General features: G+C 40.5%; 2 protein-coding genes and 1 long non-coding RNA gene across 3 annotated transcripts; 1 reads left to right on the top strand and 2 right to left on the bottom strand.

Moving 5' to 3' along the window:
* The first annotated feature begins 77 nt into the window (after nucleotides 1–77).
* On the top strand, nucleotides 78–2,359 carry LOC5509134 (multiple inositol polyphosphate phosphatase 1). The gene has a single exon (XM_032377970.2). The coding sequence runs from the start codon at nucleotides 548–550 to the stop codon at nucleotides 1,916–1,918; it is 1,371 nt and encodes a 456-aa protein (XP_032233861.1). The 5' UTR covers nucleotides 78–547; the 3' UTR covers nucleotides 1,919–2,359.
* A 2,515-nt stretch (nucleotides 2,360–4,874) lies between these two features.
* On the bottom strand, nucleotides 4,875–9,469 carry LOC5509145 (DAZ-associated protein 2). The gene is made up of 4 exons (XM_001629636.3): nucleotides 9,332–9,469; nucleotides 8,718–8,929; nucleotides 6,881–6,985; nucleotides 4,875–5,708 (listed from the first exon to the last, which is right to left on the bottom strand). Exons 1-4 carry the CDS (start codon nucleotides 9,348–9,350, stop codon nucleotides 5,580–5,582), a joined length of 465 nt encoding a protein of 154 aa, XP_001629686.1. The 5' UTR covers nucleotides 9,351–9,469; the 3' UTR covers nucleotides 4,875–5,579.
* A 6,053-nt stretch (nucleotides 9,470–15,522) lies between these two features.
* On the bottom strand, nucleotides 15,523–19,329 carry LOC116601990. The gene is made up of 3 exons (XR_004290245.2): nucleotides 19,171–19,329; nucleotides 16,707–16,968; nucleotides 15,523–15,843 (listed from the first exon to the last, which is right to left on the bottom strand). It is a non-coding gene; the product is annotated as an uncharacterized LOC116601990 (long non-coding RNA).
* Between the last annotated feature and the right edge of the window lie 1,529 nt (nucleotides 19,330–20,858).

The raw sequence follows: 20,858 nt of genomic DNA on the forward strand, positions 1-20,858 counted from the left end.
CCGAGCAGCGGCGGAAGGACTCGGTCGATATTTGGGCAAAGATTAACAACTATTTTTGTTTTTAACAGATGTGCACTCGAAAATGCACCGCAAGCATAGAGTCAGTTGGGTGGCGTCCTTTCTCCTTTCTTATTCTATTGTTATGAAGTCGAGCAACTTGTCATGAGTCAATAATGGGTAACCTGGGTACCAGGCTCCGAGCTTCACGGCGACATTCGCTCAAATCGTTGTCGCCCAGGGTAAATAATAGGCAAAGCCTGTTTACTTTTAATAGGGGGTACTATAAAGCATTCCAATGAGTAACCAAGGCATGAGCATTTGTCCATTTTGTTCTAAAAAATCAATCCATTTATTGCAAATAAAACAGTCTACAGCCTATCAAGCCTTTGGTTGTGGTTTTTTTCTGGAAGGTCAGACGGGAAACAAAGAGCCAAAGAATTACAGATTGCTGAGTAGTCACGCACGCTAGCGCGACCTCTGCGTATCTCAAGTTACTAACAACACTCCTCGATAGAGGCCGACCTCGGGCAAGGCGCCCCTTACCACCATGCAGCTTTTTCTTGTGTTTTCGTTGGCTGTTCAAGCAGCGTACGGGATTCAACCGTACGGTAGCAAGACACCCTACAATCATGGCAACCTCAGCGAGGTTGAAACCCCACCAGGCTGTAAACCAGTGCACATTAATATGCTCGCTAGACACGGAGAAAGGTACCCAAGTAGCGATGACTTGAAGGCTTTCGCGGCATTTCTACAGAAACTCAATGTATTGCATAACACAACTGGCCCCTACATTTACAAGGCGCTGACCCTACCATGGACTTTACCGGCGTCCTACAAGAGCAAGCTCTCAAGCGAGCTTTCGGTGGCCGGCGAGCGACAGCATTATGGAATTGCAAGGAGATATCATGCAAGATATCCGTCGGTGTTTAGTAAACAGTACTGGAATGCTGATTACGAGTTTGTATCGACCGCGACACTACGAACCGTGCAGAGTGGGAATTCTTTCGCTTATGGGTTGTTCGAAGGGCGGGGGCCAGTTGGGAGGAAGGGTTTTCAACCAGTGGCTATTCGTTTTTCGGGACCCAAAGACCATGACAAGGTATTGCGACCTTATTCGATGTGTCCTAGATACGATCAGGTAGTTGATGGTCGAAACGGAATGCTGGAACCCAGAAAGTTTGCACAAGGATCTGAGATGCAACGCGTTATTTCAAATGTCAAATCAAGACTTGGAATGCCAAAGAATGCGGAGTTGAATGTAGAAGTGGTCGAAAAGATGTTTATGTTGTGTGCGTTTTTAACAGTAAACGACAACGATACCAGCTGGTGCTCTCTGTTCGAGGAAGAAGACCTTAATGTTTTGGAGTACTATCTGGATATGTGGCAGTATTACGAACACGGCTACGGACATGAAATTACCTACAAGTCGATTTGCCCACTTGTAGCTGAAATCGCTCAGACAATAAAGAGTTTCACAAAGAAGAAAATTCCAAATGGCATATTCCGTTTTGCGCACAGTGGAGGCATAATAAGCTTACAGTCGATTCTTTCTTTGTATCGCGACCCTATTCCACTGACAGCTGGCAACTATCACAAGCTTTCCAATCGCACGTTCAGGATTGCGCGCAATGCACCCATGTCTTCAAATATCGCGTTCGTTCTTCACGAATGCACGGATGGTTACAAAGTCCAAGTGTTGGTGAACGAGCGGCTTACGGTGTTGCCATGCTGTAAGTCCGCCGTCTGCAAGCTGGACAAGTTCCTAGAATGCTACGAAGCCATCGGTTCCAATTGCGATTTGGAAAAAATGTGTAAACTAGACCTGCCGAACCCTAAGTCGGACGCTGTGTTATTCGCCCGCGGACAGCTAGTCATCATGATTCTTTGTGTCACGCTGAGCTTTTTACGTCTCCAGTAGTAATGGCGTGACGGATGGGCAATTGTTGCGTTACCCTCTCAAACCGTAAAAGTTTTAGCGAAACATAACATCAAACCCCAAGGACCGCACGGGGATGGCATTATATAGCCATATACATGTAACCCGGGGTTATACGCGATTTGATTTAACAGATAACCCTATGTATGTTTAATTGTTGTTATTATTTCATTGAAGTAGTTATTTGGTATATTTTGAGGAAAGCCCAAGGCCCACCTTAAAAATACGTATATCAAACATTTAGTCACATCTGTGTAAATCAAAACATGAATATCAGTCCGATAGTACCACGTACTGTCATAGCGTACAGGTATACTGAATAATGTCACTGCTGACAACGGGGGAATGGTCGGGAGGGCAGGGTGTGCGCTCGCTGAGAGCATAGGTCAACTTCTGAGATAAGTAAACAAGTCTGTTTGTCCATCATGATTCAGATTATCATAATACGGGCCTGTGGTTGCTTTCTTACTTACAGTCATGGCAGTGAGTATAACCCCATGATCGGTAGCGCCCGACTTCCCCACCCCCCCCCCCCCCCTCCCTAAACATGTTAATGGCTCCAGAGGACAAAATAAAGTATAATAATTGACGCTGTTATCATAAAGATTTTAAAATAGACTCTCATCCGCTGTTATAATATGTCAGTTAGCGCAGCCACTAGAAATCAAATGACTATCATTGGGTGAGGTTGTTGTGGGCCGTTCGCGATACAACGGTAGAGATAAACCATCCATTCACTACACCTTTGAAATCGCGTGTGCCTTGGGGTGTTTTACGTTAGTAAAGGGTTTGAAACAACAAAGCACCCATCTTTAGTGCCTACAACGCGTTTTAAATAAAGCAGTGGTTATATACCCAACTGTCGGGAAATGACTAAATGGACAGTTCTTTTTCCAAATAACCCATTAAATTGTCGACCTAGTTAGTACAAATTATTATATATTTGTTGAGAAGGGCAAACTATTCTGAATCGAGCTTTGTGTTGTCGGAATTGTGTCTTTCCTTGTTTGTATGCACTATTAATTTGATGGCAAAGTAACACTCGTGAATTGTAGCTGCTACAATGGCACTGTCGAGAAAGGTCATCAATAAGACATTCGAGGGGAATAGCTTACGAGAGGTTTATTCACATATTTTCTAAAACCTGAGAACACAAAGTATCTTAGATTTCGTGCATTTCAATGTAGCTTGCTTGTTTTGTTCTGAGCACAAATATGTCATATGCACGTGCGTGACTGGACCAAGACGTACAAACGCTAAAGGAGCAATTTAGTAGTAATGCAGTCGTAGTGTAATGCACGTGATGACGACATCACTACATTACTATAGCAACACACCCATTCCCAAGAGACGCAAGCGGGAAAAAGACCCCGATATTTTTCAGTTGATATATATCAGCGAGCTGTGCGTGGGGTACCCGACTAAGACAGGGCTGGGATCCTGGTTATTGCCTCCCCATTAATGCGCGGGTACCTCAGGTTCGTTTGTGTTGTACAGTTCGCTGGATAGCGGTGCTGGGGCCAAAATCTCCAGCTTAGCCGTAAAGCTTTAGCTGCCATACGGTGTTTCAGCGCATGTCTGGAAGTATGGTCTATTTTTCACATTTTACCTGATCTGGTCAGGGTTCGATTCTTGGTCATGTCCTCGAATTTTTTTTCTTCTTTTTTTTTCGCTGTTTACTATCACTATCAGTACTTTTTTTATGGCGTTATCATTTTTTCATGTCGTCTTCACGAAGCAGTCGTAAAATTGCAGCGTATAACCAGGATTTGCCTACGGGGCTGAGACATGTATGTGCCCCAAACTATTTTTAATGTTTCTGTATTGTGCCCCCCACCCCCAGGCCTGCTACGGCACTGTTTAAGGAGATTAAAGAGAGGGGATGGTCTTAACCCTATTCAGACCGGGCTTTTTGAGGCTTCCTCTTGTATCACCCATAAATGTAATAACACCCATAAATGTTATAACAACCATAAATGTAATAACAGTCACCCATAAATGTTATAAACAGTCAACCATAAACGTAGGAACACGTCGCCCATATATGTTATAAACCACGTTAACCATAAATGTAATAACACGTCGCCCATAAATTTTATAACTTATAATTTTGACTCGTAGAAACAACATTAGACAACCAAACTTGGCAGATGTCTTGACCGCCCTTCGAAACGTCACTTAAGTGAGCAGAAACGAGCAATATTTCTGTTTTTGTTAGATGTGCATTGTCTAATTTTTTTTCGATAATCTTGCAGTAGACATATATTATTAGTGACACTGTTTCTATGACAACAATATATGACACCTGTGACGTCATTGATTGGCATGGTACTTTCAATATATCATAAGTTTGCAACTCTCTTAATTAAAGTAACAATTTAAATATCTTTCCCAAAAATGCTTTTTTTCTACTTTTTATTTAAAATAAAGGAATATAAAAAGGAATTTGTCAAATCTAGATGTTAGTTTAAAAAAAAAGCGAATTCTAGCTAATTATGTAACATCAGCATCTGCCATCTTGGATCCACCATCTTGGATTTAAAGAAAGTTATTTATTTTAATCAATAAAAACTGGGTGGCAAAATCTGAAGCTTATTAACAATATTTAATCTTCGTTCCAAGTTGTATTAATGATTAAGGTGGATATGAATGTGTTTTTTTTTGCTATTTCTACAAGCACTATTTCAAAAAGGTAAAAAAATTGACAAAAAAACACCACCCTTCCCCCCCTAAAATAGAGATGTAAATTTTTATTGAGTTTTTTCAAAACTTGGTATAAAACGTTTATATGAAATGGATTTACGTTGAGCACGTCGTATTAATACGGTTAGGGTTTTTCTTTTTTGACGGTGACATGTTACTTTTAAGGCATCACATATGTAACACAATTGTATCACCAAGCCATATTCTAATACGTAAAAACAAAAGACCACTTATGGACACAAACATCAGTTTAAAATCTATCTACATGATTAACATCACATTAATTACAAAACTTCTATCTTAATATTAAAAAAAAAGAATCATATACATAACTTGCATGTTTACAAAACAACGTGAAACGAGGACTGGACTCTTATACACTCTACTAATCCATTGAAAGACCTCATGAGCACTAAAGAGACACTGCGTACACTATACAAATCAATCAAAATACCCAGATAGTAGTGTTCCTTCATCAGAGTAATGGTTGTACACAGGCTAGGGCGTTTTTTTTTAAGTAAATAAAAATAACCCAATGAACTATTAGAAGAAAATTAAACAATTGTTTATAATGAAAACAGTATTTCGCTGTTCTAAACATGTTCTTGAAATTTGGGTGAATCTCAGGCTGGACGCTCTTTTAAAAAATGTTCTTATAAAAAAAGAGCTGAATAGCAGTTTTTTTTTTTGTACACACATTTTATATGGTACACTTTATTCCGTACACTACATAGATGAATGGACCAGGACATTTCAGGGCTTAAAACCTGTCACCCAAATGTGGCTACTACATGGTTATTTTAAAATCACTATGTATGACTGCCAAAAGGCATGAATACATTGACTTTTGCTTGGATTAAAATGTTATGTTACATTGATTATGAATTAAAGCCTGATGCTATCCTATGATTGATTCCTGTTTAGCTGGTGCTTGTGGTCTTTACCAGATAGTGTATCCCCCATCTGAGCCGCCACTGAACCAGCCTTCCTTCCCCTGGTTCATAACAACAGACTGACCCTGGGAGGCCGCCACCTGTGCTGCGGTTGGCATACATCCTGGAGGTGGAGGCTACATAACACAAAAGAAGGCTATTTAAGTTTGATTAAGCTTTCCCCTCTCTTTGAAACCCCACTCTCCAATAAGCCATATGTTAAGGCACAGTTCTCAAATTAGTTCCCCTTTTTAGTACCATTTTTGTGTTTCTACTTAATTTTCTTTATAGATGTGTCTTGTGAATTCGAGAACAAGGTTCCAATGTTTAACAATATTATAAAAGCTTTCCAAAACATCAATGATCTATTGCTGTTAAATGACAAGCAGTATACACTAGTTTCTTGCTTTTATTGTATAGGATTGTAGCTTTGGCAGACAACACAAACCTTGACCTTGACAATTATCAATGATATGCTCAACCCTTATCCAATATTGGCCAATAGTCGTCTAATAAGAAGGCTAAATATGTTGTACCCCAGAAAAAGTCCATTGAAGACTTTCACATGAAAAAAAAATACCCTTAAACACGAGGTTCCGCTATAAAAGGGAAAGCTCCTCCCACCCCCGGGCTCAAATTTGCAATTATAATCAGAAGACTGCCACGCTAGCAGTCACAAATTATAATTCTCCTGAAAATTGCTTATCTCTGAGCCTACGTCGGCTGAAATAAAACTATTTTTGCACAGGTAACAAGACAGTTGTGTTAAGAGATTGATAACTTAGTGATTTGCTTTCCAATTTTAAATTTTGCGCTAATCCATAAACGCATCTGCATAAATTATTCTTGAGCTGGGATGAAAATGCTCATATTTTAGAGTGCACACAGCTTGGTATGGCATTATTTTACGATAGATAGACGCTTTTTTAGATGGACAACTCTAGGAATGATATTTATTTTGGTTTAGAATATGAAATTTGAATTTAGCGCTCAGAGCAATTGTCCTGACATGTTGACTCATTGACAGCTGATTGATAACTGATTGTTCTTGAGCCCTGGGGTGGGAGGAGCTTTCCCTTTTATAGCGGAACCTCGTGTTTAAAAGAGTGAGCCTTCTTGCCCATCTAAAACCACCTAAGGGAGGAGGGGGAGGGGATTTGGGGTTATGGGTCTTGGTATGCTTAAAGATCAGGTGCTTCTTTTCTTGGGACATAAAAAAGGGGGCAATGAAACAAAGAACTTTAGAAGATCCCATCTATCAATGACACTATATCAGGGGAAATATTAATGGTCTTGTCTGTGAACTTACCGGAACATTTGGAGAGGCTCCAGTACCTGGACCAAATCTTGCTCCAGGGTCAAAAGTACCTTGGGAGATTGGAGCAGCATATTGGGGGTACTGCGCTGGGGGTTGCTGAAAATAAGGGGTCTCAAGAATAAATATCACTTTGGTTTCAGTTTCCACCCATGGCAGAGGTATCTTTTCCTCGCGAACTCCAGCCCAGCGAAATACAGAGAAAAGAGGCCTCTGCTAGCAGGGGAACCATTAAGGGGTTCTTTATTGGTTCATGTGAGATTCAACTCTAAATGTGCCTACAAATTAGTCCACAAATTATAACAGTCCCTTTTAGGTCTAACTGTGTGTAATTATAGGAACTGTTTAAAAAAATCACCCCTCCAAGTGCTCAACAGATGTGGGCCGCCTTAAAAGCAATGATTAACTGTTCTGCTATGCTAGCAGAGTAAACAAGGTATGACAAAGATGACCTGATCGTAGAAGAGACCTTGTTATAATTCTTCATTTAAGACATTTTCATATCAGCTTGTGTTTTTGTTTGTTTTATTTGTGTAATCTTTTTGATCCATCTAATAGCATTCTTCTTGTAAGTGAATTAACTAGAAACCCTATATACATAGACCATTACTACAGTGGTGCCTCTATAAACACCTCTATCAAGGGCCACTTCCCAAAACCCTGAAGTACAACTTACTCAAACACTGTACCTCTGATAAGCTGTACACTCAATTAATTCCCTTGAAATAGTTCTACTATCCAGAAATTTTCAAAACTTGGCATAAACAATATTGAAGTTTAGAGCTTTCAAAAACACTTCTGTTTTCACAACAGAAGGGAATAGAGTTGACACGTTTTTACTGATTGCGTCCCAACTCTAAGTTTTCAAAAAGAGTGCCTACAGTCTTTAGAAAATTAAGATCTGTTTGTGGAGCTGCCAAAATCCGATCTCCTAAAAAATAACCCGTAGTAGCTAATGTTCAAAACAAATCACATTTTAAGAGATCGCACTAAAATACACTGTTCTCGCCACTATTTCTATGGTAAAAAGCGCCATTTTAAAGTATTTTTACGGCTTTTAAGAGAAAATAAACAAACTTCTACTATCCAACTTTTTTTCTTCTTTCAGTATATCATTTTTCCTTATATATTTAACTATTTCAGCAATTAAAAAATGTAATTTTAAGTTAAAAACATGGACCTTTTGCTTTGTTTTGATATTGTTTTGATATATAACTGTGGGGCAATACCTGAAAATTCGAACAAACAGCGTGCGCCACTATGCACAGAAGGGGTGCGCTGTGCAATTAACATTGTAAGGTTGTGTTAGATTATTTTTGGTTTATATTTTGTCTATAGGTTCCTTGCATAATATATAACAAAATAAGCTTTAGTATTTTTTGGTAGATGATTTATTCTTGAGATATGATTGAGCAAAGTTGCTATAAATCATAAAAAATTGGGCAATTTCAGACAAATCAAGAGTCTTACAATTTGCAATATATCTAGAACGGATTATCTACCCAAAAATACTTAAGCCTATTTTGGTTAATATTACACAAGGAACATCTATGCAAAATATCAAGCGAGTTAACACAACCTTACAATTTGAACTTTGCCAAGCAGTCGCTTAGGTTCTTTGACCTTTGTCAAACACGGAGTAAGTACGCAGCTGCTTTGTCTCCTATTATCTGTGTTCTACAAAGGAGTTCTTTTGTCTCTATTCTTCTTGTTCTTTGTGTCGAGGTGCGGATATTGTTCATTTGCCCAATCAAATTGCAGCTTGTAAGAGCTGCGTACTGACCCAAAACACGCACTTAGCAATAGAGGTGTGACTGTATTCTAACAGTACCTGCGTTGGGTAGAACTGCTGTGGTGGGTGTTGGGGCACTGGCCCTGACTGGGGGTACGGGGAGTAGGCTGGTGGTGGGACACCGTACGACTGTTGATAGCCTGCTTGCTGTGGGGATGCCTGGGGGAAATTAGCCTGGGGGTAGCCACCCGACTGCTGTGGATAGCTGGGCTGTGCAGGGTAAGGCTGCTGAGGTTTTTGTGGGTAGTTACCTTGAAATTAATTCAAAAGGAAACTTGAACCTAATAGGCTTATAAAGAGGTATCATTTCAAAGAGCTTTTTTCTATAGCCGATTCTCTATTGAAAATATTTTTCTCGTGGAATTGTGAATTAAACAACATGCGATGGCTATATTAAATCAGTCAAGAAGTTATTTAGTAAATAATCTCGGAGTTATCGCAAGTGAATCCTAATAAGTTGATGGTTTTGATCTTAATGCATGCTTAAACAACTAACAGCGAAGAAAGTAAAAATAGCTTAGCGTTGAAGCAATCGGCAAACCGTTTACTAAGTAAGAGTAAGATCTTACTACGAAAGTGCAAACAATAATCTAAAGAAAACCCGTTTACTGAAAATACGGGAGAAAATAGATAAAGTTTAGCGTTTAAATTACCTGGAGTCTGCTTAGACATCGTTTCTCAAGGCAATTAATCGAGAAAGGTGGGTGAATTAGGTTACGATATAAGGCTAAAGAAAGAGCCTTTCGATGCAATGCAGAATGCAAATGGTGGATGTTTGTTATATTTCGAGTGTGACGTCACCGTATTTTAAAGCCCCTAGGGAGGAGAGGGTGCTATTTTTTGTCTTGACGTCAGCTAAAAATAGATGGCGTTTGAACCAATTTCGCGATATACCGTTATAAAGGTTCGGTGGTTTTATATTTCGTGGGCACTAAATTTCAAAAAAAGGTTGGCATATCTTATGAAATTTGCTACAGTTTGGGTTTTTTTCATCGAGTCGAGTCGCGATTTCAAAAAGTTGCGAAAAATAAAGACCTTTTAGTGAGGACATGTAGCGGTAATCGATAATTGTTCAAGAGAACAGGGAAACTTTTGGTTTTGTTTCAATTATAATGGTCTTGTTTCAAGTTTGTTGACATCATTGTATTGTAAAAACGAAAGAATGTCACTTGGAACCCAAATAATTCGCGAAAATAAATCCCCTGCATTCACGCGATATCTCAAAATATTCCCTTGCAAACACACGAGTCGCGAAATGTGCCGAAAATAATGAAAAATAAGGTATATGCACGTCGCAAAACCCAGGAAGCCGGTTCGCCACTGTTTATAGTGTAGTGTAGTGTAGTACAGTGTAGTGCAGATTGATAGTGTTAGTATTGGTGTGTAGTGTAGTGGCAATAATTGTGTGTGGTGTAGTATTGGATAGAATCAAAAAGCCCAAACTGTCGCGATCTCGTACCAGAACAATGAATACAATACACCAAAAACTGGAAATCGACTCTGCCAAATGTTCGTCTTTAATAAGACTTCTTCAGGGCAGACTGAAGAAGGTGAATCGTTACAAGCTTATTTACATCAGAATAGTGGCCTAGGTCTACACCTAGGTCTTAATAATGTTATGGTACAACTTATAGATAAGTGTAACTCTGAGGCTCAGCTTAGGGAAAGGGAAGGCCAGTGGGCTTATCGGCTTAAGTCTATCTACCCGCGGGGTCTTAATAGTGATGACTTTTTTTGTAGTAGGAACCCACGTAGAGATGTGTAAATTCTTTTTATCCATAGCGCGCGCTATTCTAGAAAATGCGCGTTTTTGTTAGTTGTAATGTTTTTGCGTCTCGCGCCACTATTCTGATGTAAATAAGCTTGTAACGATTCACCTTCTTCAGTCTGCCCTGAAGAAGTCTTATTAAAGACGAAAATTTGGCAGCGTCGATTTCCAGTTTTTGGTGTATTGGTGTAGTATTGGTGTGTAGTGTAGTGGCAATAATTGTGTGTGGTGTTAGTATTGGTGTATAGTGTAGTGGCAATAATTGTGTGTGGTGTAGTATTGGTGTGTAGTGTAGTGGCAATAATTATGTGTGGTGTAGTATTGGTGTGTAGTGTAGTGGCAATAATTGTGTGGTGTAGTATTGGTGTGTAGTGTAGTGGCAATAATTGTGTATGGTGTAGTATTGGTGTATAGTGTAGTGGCAATAATTGTGTGTGGTGTAGTATTGGTGTGTAGTGTAGTGGCAATAATTGTGTGTGGTGTAGTATTGGTGTGTAGTGTAGTGGCAATAATTGTGTGTGGTGTAGTATTGGTGTATAGTGTAGTGGCAATAATTGTGTGTGGTGTAGTATTGGTGTATAGTGTAGTGGCAATAATTGTGTGTGGTGTAGTATTGGTGTATAGTGTAGTGGCAATAATTGTGTGTGGTGTAGTATTGGTGTGTAGTGTAGTGGCAATAATTGTGTGTGGTGTAGTATTGGTGTGTAGTGTAGTGGCAATAATTGTGTGTGGTGTAGTATTGGTGTGTAGTGTAGTGGCAATAATTGTGTGTGGTGTAGTATTGGTGTATAGTGTAGTGGCAATAATTGTGTGTGGTGTAGTATTGGTGTATAGTGTAGTGGCAATAATTGTGTGGTGTAGTATTGGTGTATAGTGTAGTGGCAATAATTGTGTGTGGTGTAGTATTGGTGTATAGTGTAGTGGCAATAATTGTGTGTGGTGTAGTATTGGTGTGTAGTGTAGTGGCAATAATTGTGTGTGGTGTAGTATTGGTGTGTAGTGTAGTGGCAATAATTGTGTGTGGTGTAGTATTGGTGTATAGTGTAGTGGCAATAATTGTGTGTGGTGTAGTATTGGTGTATAGTGTAGTGGCAATAATTGTGTGTGGTGTAGTATTGGTGTATAGTGTAGTGGCAATAATTGTGTGTGGTGTAGTATTGGTGTGTAGTGTAGTGGCAATAATTGTGTGTGGTGTAGTATTGGTGTGTAGTGTAGTGGCAATAATTGTGTGTGGTGTAGTATTGGTGTGTAGTGTAGTGGCAATAATTGTGTGTGGTGTAGTATTGGTGTATAGTGTAGTGGCAATAATTGTGTGGTGTAGTATTGGTGTATAGTGTAGTGGCAATAATTGTGTGTGGTGTAGTATTGGTGTGTAGTGTAGTGGCAATAATTGTGTGTGGTGTAGTATTGGTGTGTAGTGTAGTGGCAATAATTGTGTGGTGTAGTATTGTTGTGTAGTGTAGTGGCAATAATTGTGTGGTGTAGTATTGGTGTGTAGTGTAGTGCAATAATTGTGTGTGGTGTAGTATTGGTGTGTAGTGTAGTGGCAATAATTGTGTGTTGTAATAAAAGGTGTTTACTTCAAAATTCGGTTGTTTTTTTTTACAATAAAGCTCTACAAAATCAAATCTACCGAGTGAAAAAACTACAACATAAGACAACGAGGAGCCCTATGCTCGGGGGGCCCATAAGATAAATAAGGGGCCACAGGGGGCCCAAAACAAATAATATTATAACATCTCCCTTCTCAACAAAGTGTTAGGTTAAGTGTTCAATAAATGTTCTTAACAATGTTCAATAAGTCTTTGTGGTTTTTTGATAACCCTGCCAGATGCTGTGCTCATCGGTGTCGTCTCGTGTTGCCTCTCAGAAGACTTTGGTGGTGTAAGCGATGCTGTCACATTATTGCTTAACTGTGTGGGGTTGTTGGTACTTTCTGGTGGTAGTTGAGGAATGGCTGGTATAACAAAAGGACTTGTGCTCATCGATTGATCATTAGGTGTTGAAATGATTTGTCGTCGATTTCTCCTGAAGACACGCCCACGCTCATCTCCTAATAAGTACGATCGGGGCAATACTTCTGCTTTCCTCCACTCAGCCTCCCGGTTTGGACGGATACGCACCTTATCTCCAACTTGTAAAGGAGGGAGATCATGACTATGACTATCATAATACTTTTTTGAAACACTCTGACGATGTTTCAATGTCTTCACAACTTGATTTGGGTCAACAGGCTGAGGCAGTAGCAAACGTCGATGAGTCGGTAGTTGGGTACGTGTTCTCCTACTCATTAGCAGCTGAGCTGGAGACACACCTAAGTCATCAAAGGGTGTATTCCTGTATTTGAGTAATCCTTCAAAAGGATCTTTGTTGTCAGCAGCCGCTTTCTTTAAAATCCGTTTTGCGGTCTGAACTGCTTTCTCGGCAGCTCCATTTGATTGTGGATACTCTGGAGAGCTTGTGGTGTGACGGAAACCCCACTCATCTGCAAACTTTTTGAACTCATGTGAACTATTAAAAAGGTTTCTAGTGTTACTGTACTGGGAGCCATTGTCGCTCAGAACTTCCACCGGGATCCCAAACCTTGCAAAAATCTTCTTTAAGTTATTGATAACACAATTAGCAGTGGTTTGGCGTAACAACTCAATCTCAAAGTACTTTGAATACAAATCGGTAACAAGCAAATAGGAATGTCCGGCATATTCAAAGATGTCAGTACTGATCACTTGCCAAGGCAATCCAGGAACCTCACGTGGTAGTAGGGTCTCTCTTGGCTGTTGGTTTCGGAAGGCATTACATATGGAGCAGGAACTAATCTTGTCTTTGATCTGTGCAGTCATTGAGGGCCAGAAAACATATTCTCTTGCAAAACTGAGACTTTTGTTCTCACCCATGTGTGCGCCATGAATTTCTTCTAGCACCTCTGCCCTCAACGATCTCGGGACAATGATTCTGTCTGCTTTGAATAACAAACCATCTTCTACGCTAAGTTCCTCTCTAAAACTCCAGTATTCTCTCGCTAGCTCATCAAGTTGATGTTTTTCTGCTGGCCAACCTTTAACGACATATTCCATGACCACTTGAGAGGTAACATCGCAGTTTGATGCTTCCTTGAATTTTTGCAAAGTGCTTGAATCTACACCAAGACTGTCAATTAAGTTGATTCCAATCATCTCTTCTGGTTCACTAACTGGTTTAGTGTCACTAACTGGGGCTCTGCTTAAGCAATCTGAGATGAATTGTTTCTTTCCTGGCACATAACGAACATCAAGGTCATACTTTGTCAGCTTTAACAACATCCTCTGCAATCTCGGTGGTGCTTCATTCAAGGGCTTTTTGAAGATGGCTTCTAGTGGTTTGTGGTCGGTTTCAACTACAACACGACGTCCATAAACATAAGTATGGAACTTTTCAGTTCCCCAGACAATTGCCAGAAGCTCTCGCTCGATGTTGGCATACCTTGTCTCAGCAGGTGATAGTGTTTTTGAGCCAAATGCTACAGGTCTTTCGTCCTGCAGAATCACAGCACCTAATCCCGTGCCACTTGCATCAACATTAAGCACTGTCTCTTTGGTGTTGTCAAAATAGGCTAAAACTGGCGCTGAGGTAATGACTGCTTTGAGCTTGTCAAATGCATGCTGTTGAGGTGTCTCCCATACGAATGCGGTATCATTCCTTGTTAGCTGCGAGATAGGGCCCTGGAGATCAGCTTTATGTTCAATAAATTTATCCAGATAGTTTACAGTTCCTAGGAAACGTAGTATGCCATCTTTATCGGTCGGGGCAGGCATCTCGTTGATAGCTCTTAACTTTTCAGGATCAGGCTTTAAACCGTCTGCAGTAAATAGGTGTCCAACGTAGCTGACTTCAGGAACTCGAAGTTTGGCTTTACGTGGATTGAACTTTAGACCTATCTCACGGCTCCTCTTCAATACTGCAATCATCTTGTGATCTAGCTCACATTTCCACCATGTATCAAAAAGTCGTCAACGATTATTTCTACTGGTACTCCTGCGAAGAGTCGGTCCATCTCTCGTTGGTAAATCTCGGGCGCGGAACTTATGCCGAATGGGAGCCGCAGGAATCTGTATCGACCCCAGGGGGTATTGAAAGTCAGGAGCTTCGAGCTTTCTTCGTCTACTGGTAGTTGCCAAAAACCGCTGCATGCATCCAACGTTGAGAATATTTCAGCACCGGTGAGTTTGTTGGCAACCTGTTCCACTGTGGCCATCGGATAATATCGGATATGGATAGGGGAGGACATGGATAGGGGAGGACATGGATAGGGGAGGACATGGATAGGGGAGGATATGGATAGGGGAGGACATGGATAGGGGAGGATATAAATAAGGGAGGACATGGATAGGGGAGGACATGGATAGGGGAGGATATGGATAGGGGAGGATATGGATAGGGGAGGACAAGGATAGGGGAGGATATGGATAGGGGAGGACATGGATAGGGGAGGACATGGATAGGGGAGGATATGGATAGGGGGAGGATATGGATTGGGGAGGACATGGATAGGGGAGGATATGGATAGGGGAGGATATGGATAGGGGAGGACATGGATAGGGGAGGACATGGATAGGGAAGGATATGGATAGGGGAGGACATGGATGGGGGGAGGATATGGATAGGGGAGGACATGCATAGGGGAGGACATGCATAGGGGAGGACATGGATAGGGGAGGACATGGATAGGGGAGGACATGGATAGGGGAGGATATGGATAGGGGAGGGCATGGATAGGGGGAGGCATGGATAGGGGAGGACATGGATAGGGGAGTACATCGATAGGGGGAGGCATGGATAGGGGAGGACATGGATAGGGGAGTACATCGATAGGGGGAGGCATGGATTGGGGAGGATATGGATAGGGGAGGATATGGAAAGGGGAAGGACATTGATAATTGGAGGGGGACATGGATAGGGGAGGGTATGAATAGGGCTTTGGGGAGTACGTAAAAAATTGACAAATTATCACGATAGTAGTATCCCCTGGTATTTCACCGCGACTACGGAGTTTCCACCCAACGCCACAGACCCACAAACCCATTGTGCAACAACCCTTGATTGTAATTATTGCATTTATTATTTTTATTAATCACTCATGCAGTTCGCATTTTTCAATTCTATGTCAAATGCTAGCTGCTTTACAACTATTCCTTTTTTGCATATGGCGTTAGGACACATTAAGACACCAGCGTTGCAAGGGTTATCGATCCTTACAGTCCAAAGTGCACATAGTTTTTACAGTTACATTTTACGAGGAATCGGTCAATTTACAGCTGGAAGACGTTGATGGACTCGTCGAAGTTTCTTGGGCATTGTAACTTGTTGGGGTTATGGCGAGTATACAAAAGGGATGATGCTCATATCAATAATTCAGCCTTTCTGTGAATACAAAAATATATAATGCCATTAAGTAGCAAACAAGAAAAAAAAGAACAGAAACCCTAGCTGCCCCCTGCAAGGAGCAAGTTGATGTTATAACTATTTTGAGCTAAACGCTTAAAAAAAGTGTGGTGAGCGAAGAGTTTTACATCAACAAATAGACACGCTAATAATGACCAACTGTTACATCGTTAGCTGGGTGTGTGTTGGTGTGTGGTGGGTGTGTGTTGGTGTGTGGTGGGTGTGTGGTTGGTGTGTGTTGGTGTGTGGTGGGTGTGTGGTGGGTGTGTGGTGGGTGTGTGTTGGTGTGTGGTGGGTGTGTGTTGGTGTGAGGTGGGTGTGTGTTGGTGTGTGGTGGGTGTGTGTTGGTGTGAGGTGGGTGTGTGTTGGTGTGAGGTGGGTGTGTGTTGGTGTGAGGTGGGTGTGTGTTGGTGTGTGGTGGCTGTGTGTTGGTGTGTGTTGGTGTGTGGTGGGTGTGTCTTGGTGTGTGGTGGGTGTGTGTTGGTGTGTGGTGGGTGTGGTCTCGCCGTTCTATCTTTTTTTATTTATTTTTATTTTTTTATGGATCGATGGACAAGGTTTCCATTATTTTCTTTTTTCTGCAATCCCCTGTTTTTCTATTTTGTAGAGTAAGTGAATGAATATGTGTATCTCTAATTTACACCGAGACTTGTCTTGAAGCTGTACGAACTCTCATGTCTCAGAGCTAAAATAATTAGATTCGAAAATTCGGTCTAAATACCGAAAAAAGGCGATAAAATATTATCGTTGGCGAAGGAATGCAAATTCACCCCCCAGCCCCCCAGCCCCTGATGCGAATAGACAAATAAAGTTTATGTCCCCAGCGCTTTTCAATATCTCACCAAATTTGCGTTTCTATCTCTGTTCAGTCTTCTTTGCCTCTGTCCGCCTGGCGCGTAGATAGGCCATTCTCGCCCGCCACAAGTCATCACTGTCCGGTCCTTGGGCCAGTTGGACAAGTGGGTCTTGTCCTCCCATCGCTTCCCTTCTTTTTTCCAATTCACGCCCTACTCTGTAAAACCCATGGGTGAATCGGGGAGCAACCAAAGCGCAGAAGAGAACAGCGACGAGTACGTACTTCATTGTAGGTGACATCGCGGTATTCTAATAGATAAAAGATCAATCGACATTAACTCACACGACGCCAGATAAGTCATGGTAGGAAGTGGCGCGATAGCTTAGTGGTACAAGCTTCGTCCCCCCGCTAGGCCATACTATTAAACGTCGTAACTTATTCTTCAATCTCATGTCTCACTGTTTATTATTCTTGTCATGGACTGTTTTCAGACATGTTATTTGTTTAATCAGAAGTATTCCCACTAATAAAATAAAAATCTTTTAAGAACCTTATATGCTGGGCTTATAGCGGTTTATAGGAACATGTTAAGCCTGGATTCCATGTTAACGATAAGACGAAGCGATATCAAATGCGCAAAAAATAGTTACTCGCTATATCTTATGTACATCATCAAAGCTTGCTCTCGCCTTACTCCTCAGTGTCATAAATTGGGCTAGTAGGAGGAGTAATCTGATAAAAATGACTAAAAAACCATATTCCATATTCAGTAAGGTTCCATTAAAGTCGTTTATCAATTCATCAAACCTGAAAACAAAAAGAACAATCTGCACAATCTAAACTTTTGCTACTGTTTTTACTTGCAGTTTCATATTCAATACTTTGTATCGAATGCTAGGCACTTTATTGCGGAAAAGTGTGTTTTTTTGCCCTGAAGGCGAACCGGGGATAACCGGGAACAGACGCACGAAATCTTTGTGATTTTGCTTTTGCATCTGCTCTGACACACGCTGAATCTCCGGAGAAATCTGCAGGAAAATATGGTTTCCCCATTGTCATTAGGCAGACAGATCGTATAGAATGGTAGTAAAAACTATTGAAAAGGTCAATTATTGTTTCAAATATGCCAAATGCACTTATAAAGTTAATGAAAATATGAGTGTTGCTTGCTAACCCCACTTCATTTATTAATCAAAACTAATAAACTCACAGGATGGAAAAAATAAATGAGATTGTTTTGTATCTTTATATTCACCATATGCCTGATGTTACTTTCGGTCTTTGGACTGTAGTTTAAATTTAAACATAAGGCCGCACAATTTTGTCAAACGAAAAGTATCTCAGAAAGTATCCGAATTATTCAGAAATAGCCATTAGATGCTCTTAACAGCTGTTAAACAAAGAAAGTAGCGACGTTAGCAAGCGGCGCTAACTAAAAGGCCCTCGAGGACACAGGCAATTCTCACACAAACCTCTTTAAGCACATTCATATAGCACAATCTATAAGCACAATCATATAGTAAGAATAAACAGAACAGAGACCCAACAAACAATTCCTCGACAGAAGGACTTAAAAGCTAATTAAGCACAGTTTCAAAGCAGTGTGTATCAAAAGGTATCAAGGCGCATTTCAGTTGCTTAGAGATACTTGAGAAAGCTATTATGTATTTCTTAATAGCGTGTTACTGACGTGTGAGAAACGGAGATGTTTCGTGCTAGAGACACTGGTTTCCGTTGGTTCGGGAGACTTGAAATGTCAAATCAGTATTTGAGGCTGAACTCCATCCGGAGAGGGAACTTTGCTAGCGGAAAGTCAAACTTTGTGTCAAACTGTATTCAACGGATTACTTTCTACGTTAAGAGTGTGAGATAACGAAAAAAGTGAGAATATTGAAGCAGCAGTCGGCCAATAACGTCAGCTCAGCAAATACCAACAAATACCTAGTAAGCACCGCAAAACCTGCGCAAGAGTAAATAAAAATACAATATTTGCGTTAAGAGAATAGCGTGCTTACACTTTCTCCTCTTTATGTCAATATTTTTATATCAATAGATATTACCAGTAAATACTTAACTGCTTGACGAGAAGGGTTTATGAAACAAACATTTTTTTTCGGCTTTATTGAAAACGGCGAAGATGCAAACTGTGCCATTCTTGGTTAATTTGGAAGTAACGCCACAGCGGGTGCCATGAAATACCCATCGTTATTATTATTATTTATTTTGTCCTCAGTTTCGCCGCCTAGGATATTTTTCCAGAGATTGTCTAATCATAGAAAAAGTGGTCGTCTCTTTCCTTTGTAGCCCTTATTTATTTGTCTTAGAATAACAGTAAATCAAGGCTAGAAAATCTGTAACTGAACTAACAAGTTGTGAAACAACTTGTTAGTTCAGTTGTAAAAATCTCACAGTGCTATGGTGAGTACTTTAACGCGCAATTGGTAACAAAATCGATGTCTAAGTGATAAAACAAAGTGCCCAAGAAAACATAAAGTTCTAACCATACTCACCGTACTCGATGGAGTAGATTCCTGGCTCAAGGTGTTATTGAAATGTGAGAGTCCGGAGTGCAGGTACCCTTATATGCCCGCCTACCGGAACCTTAACGCCTCGCAAATGTAAATATCTCTTGATGCTAGTCGCTATTGCGTATGTCCAAGACCACTCCTCTATCGCCACCAAGTGCGTGCAATTCACCCAAAATCGCCGCCTGTAATGGAACCCTCGGTTCTTTAGCATCTTTTGTCAAAATAATCCTTGTAAAAAGGCGATTAATCTGGGTCGAGTCCCTCTCGCTCTATTGTAGTCATTATTATAGCGACGGGACTTCAAAGCGAGATCCGGTCTTATCTAAACTTTTTGAGCTGCAATGCCGAGGGCATCTGCTCTTTGTTTTGAGCGCTAGTGGTTTAGGTAAGATGAAGGATTAGTGTGTAAATTACAGGCTTACTTAGGTTAGTTCATGCCAAACTTATTGTTACGTTCATTTCCTTTTAATAAAAACTAACGGAGAATGAGCTGAAAGAAATTAGAGAGTTGTGACTTGATCAATTCCTAAAGGGAACGTCTCAGATAACAAAATCGATATAGATGACACACGAACCCATTTTTAAAGCTCCGTTATCATGTCTTCGGGATTTTTCTGCAATATTATGACTCTCAAAGCTTGCTATCGCGCTCAAGATAACAGGTTTTCGCAAAAGATTATATTCCCATCTATTGAAATAATGTCGGCACGAATTGTGAAGCTTAATAAGCGCATCGCTTCAGAAGATAATTGCCAATATCCATGTTTAAGGTTGCAAGAGATGCGCAAGAAATCTGTACTCTATGTTTGTCTTTGACCGTTTCTTTTCTCTTTTGGCAACATGACGAAGAAAAGACATGGGATTGAATTTTGATTGAATTGGCTAGGGAGCAACATTAGAATACCCGAAAAAAAGACACGCAAAATATTCTCATTTCTAAACAACAAGAAAATAATATAAAGCACAGAGTATTCTCAAATCTACGATCAAAAAATACGCTCAGAACTGCTCAGAACTGGTCTTTGTAAAAAGCAAATATAACGCCGTTACAGGTGATTAGCATTCTTTCATAACCCTTTACGTGTTTAGATACGAGTATTAAACCTTTATTTCATTTCTAACGCAAATTAATAAGCATCGAAGCACTGTGGCATAATGATGGGTTCACTGGTAAGTATTGGCTTCTCTCTATGGTGCCCGCGACTCTCACCGAGTTCCGGGTTCGATTCCCGGTCCTGTCGTGAGTTAAGCTTGTTGGGGGGGTTTCTCCGAGTTCTCCGGTTTTCCCCCTCCACAAAAACCTACAATCTAAGCTATGCTGTGTGGTCAGAATTTGTATGGAATTATTTGTATTATGCCTTTGACTGAACCATGTTGCATCTGCACTCTCGTAATTCAGCATTCCAGCTGCAAGGAGGGAGATAAGCTTCCCAAATTTATTTATTAATTTATTTATCTATGCAATGAGTATGTTACGATCGTACGTTACATCTGACTTGGGGTATATTGCTAAAACTCAGTGTTTTCACAACGTCAGCGATTCCCTTGGGTTTAGGGAGGAGGTTTATAGAAGGGTAATTCACAGTGTACATGTTTATTGGAATCAACCATAGGTTTATTCGAATCCAGCCCATGTTTTCAGGGCTTTGATGAAAAAGGATATATTTATT

Source organism: Nematostella vectensis, chromosome 2 (assembly GCF_932526225.1).
Source record: "Nematostella vectensis chromosome 2, jaNemVect1.1, whole genome shotgun sequence".
In the NCBI taxonomy this organism is placed as follows: domain Eukaryota; kingdom Metazoa; phylum Cnidaria; class Anthozoa; order Actiniaria; family Edwardsiidae; genus Nematostella; species Nematostella vectensis.

Coding starts and splice junctions, on each gene's coding strand:
- LOC5509134 (XM_032377970.2), top strand. CDS start 548: ATGCAGCTTTTTCTTGTGTTTTCGTTGGCTGTTCAAGCAGCGTACGGG.
- LOC5509145 (XM_001629636.3), bottom strand. Junction 6,986..8,717: donor AGCAGTTCTACCCAACGCAG/GTACTGTTAGAA, acceptor CCTTATTTTCAG/CAACCCCCAGCGCAGTACCC. Junction 5,709..6,880: donor GAGCCTCTCCAAATGTTCCG/GTAAGTTCACAG, acceptor TGTGTTATGTAG/CCTCCACCTCCAGGATGTAT.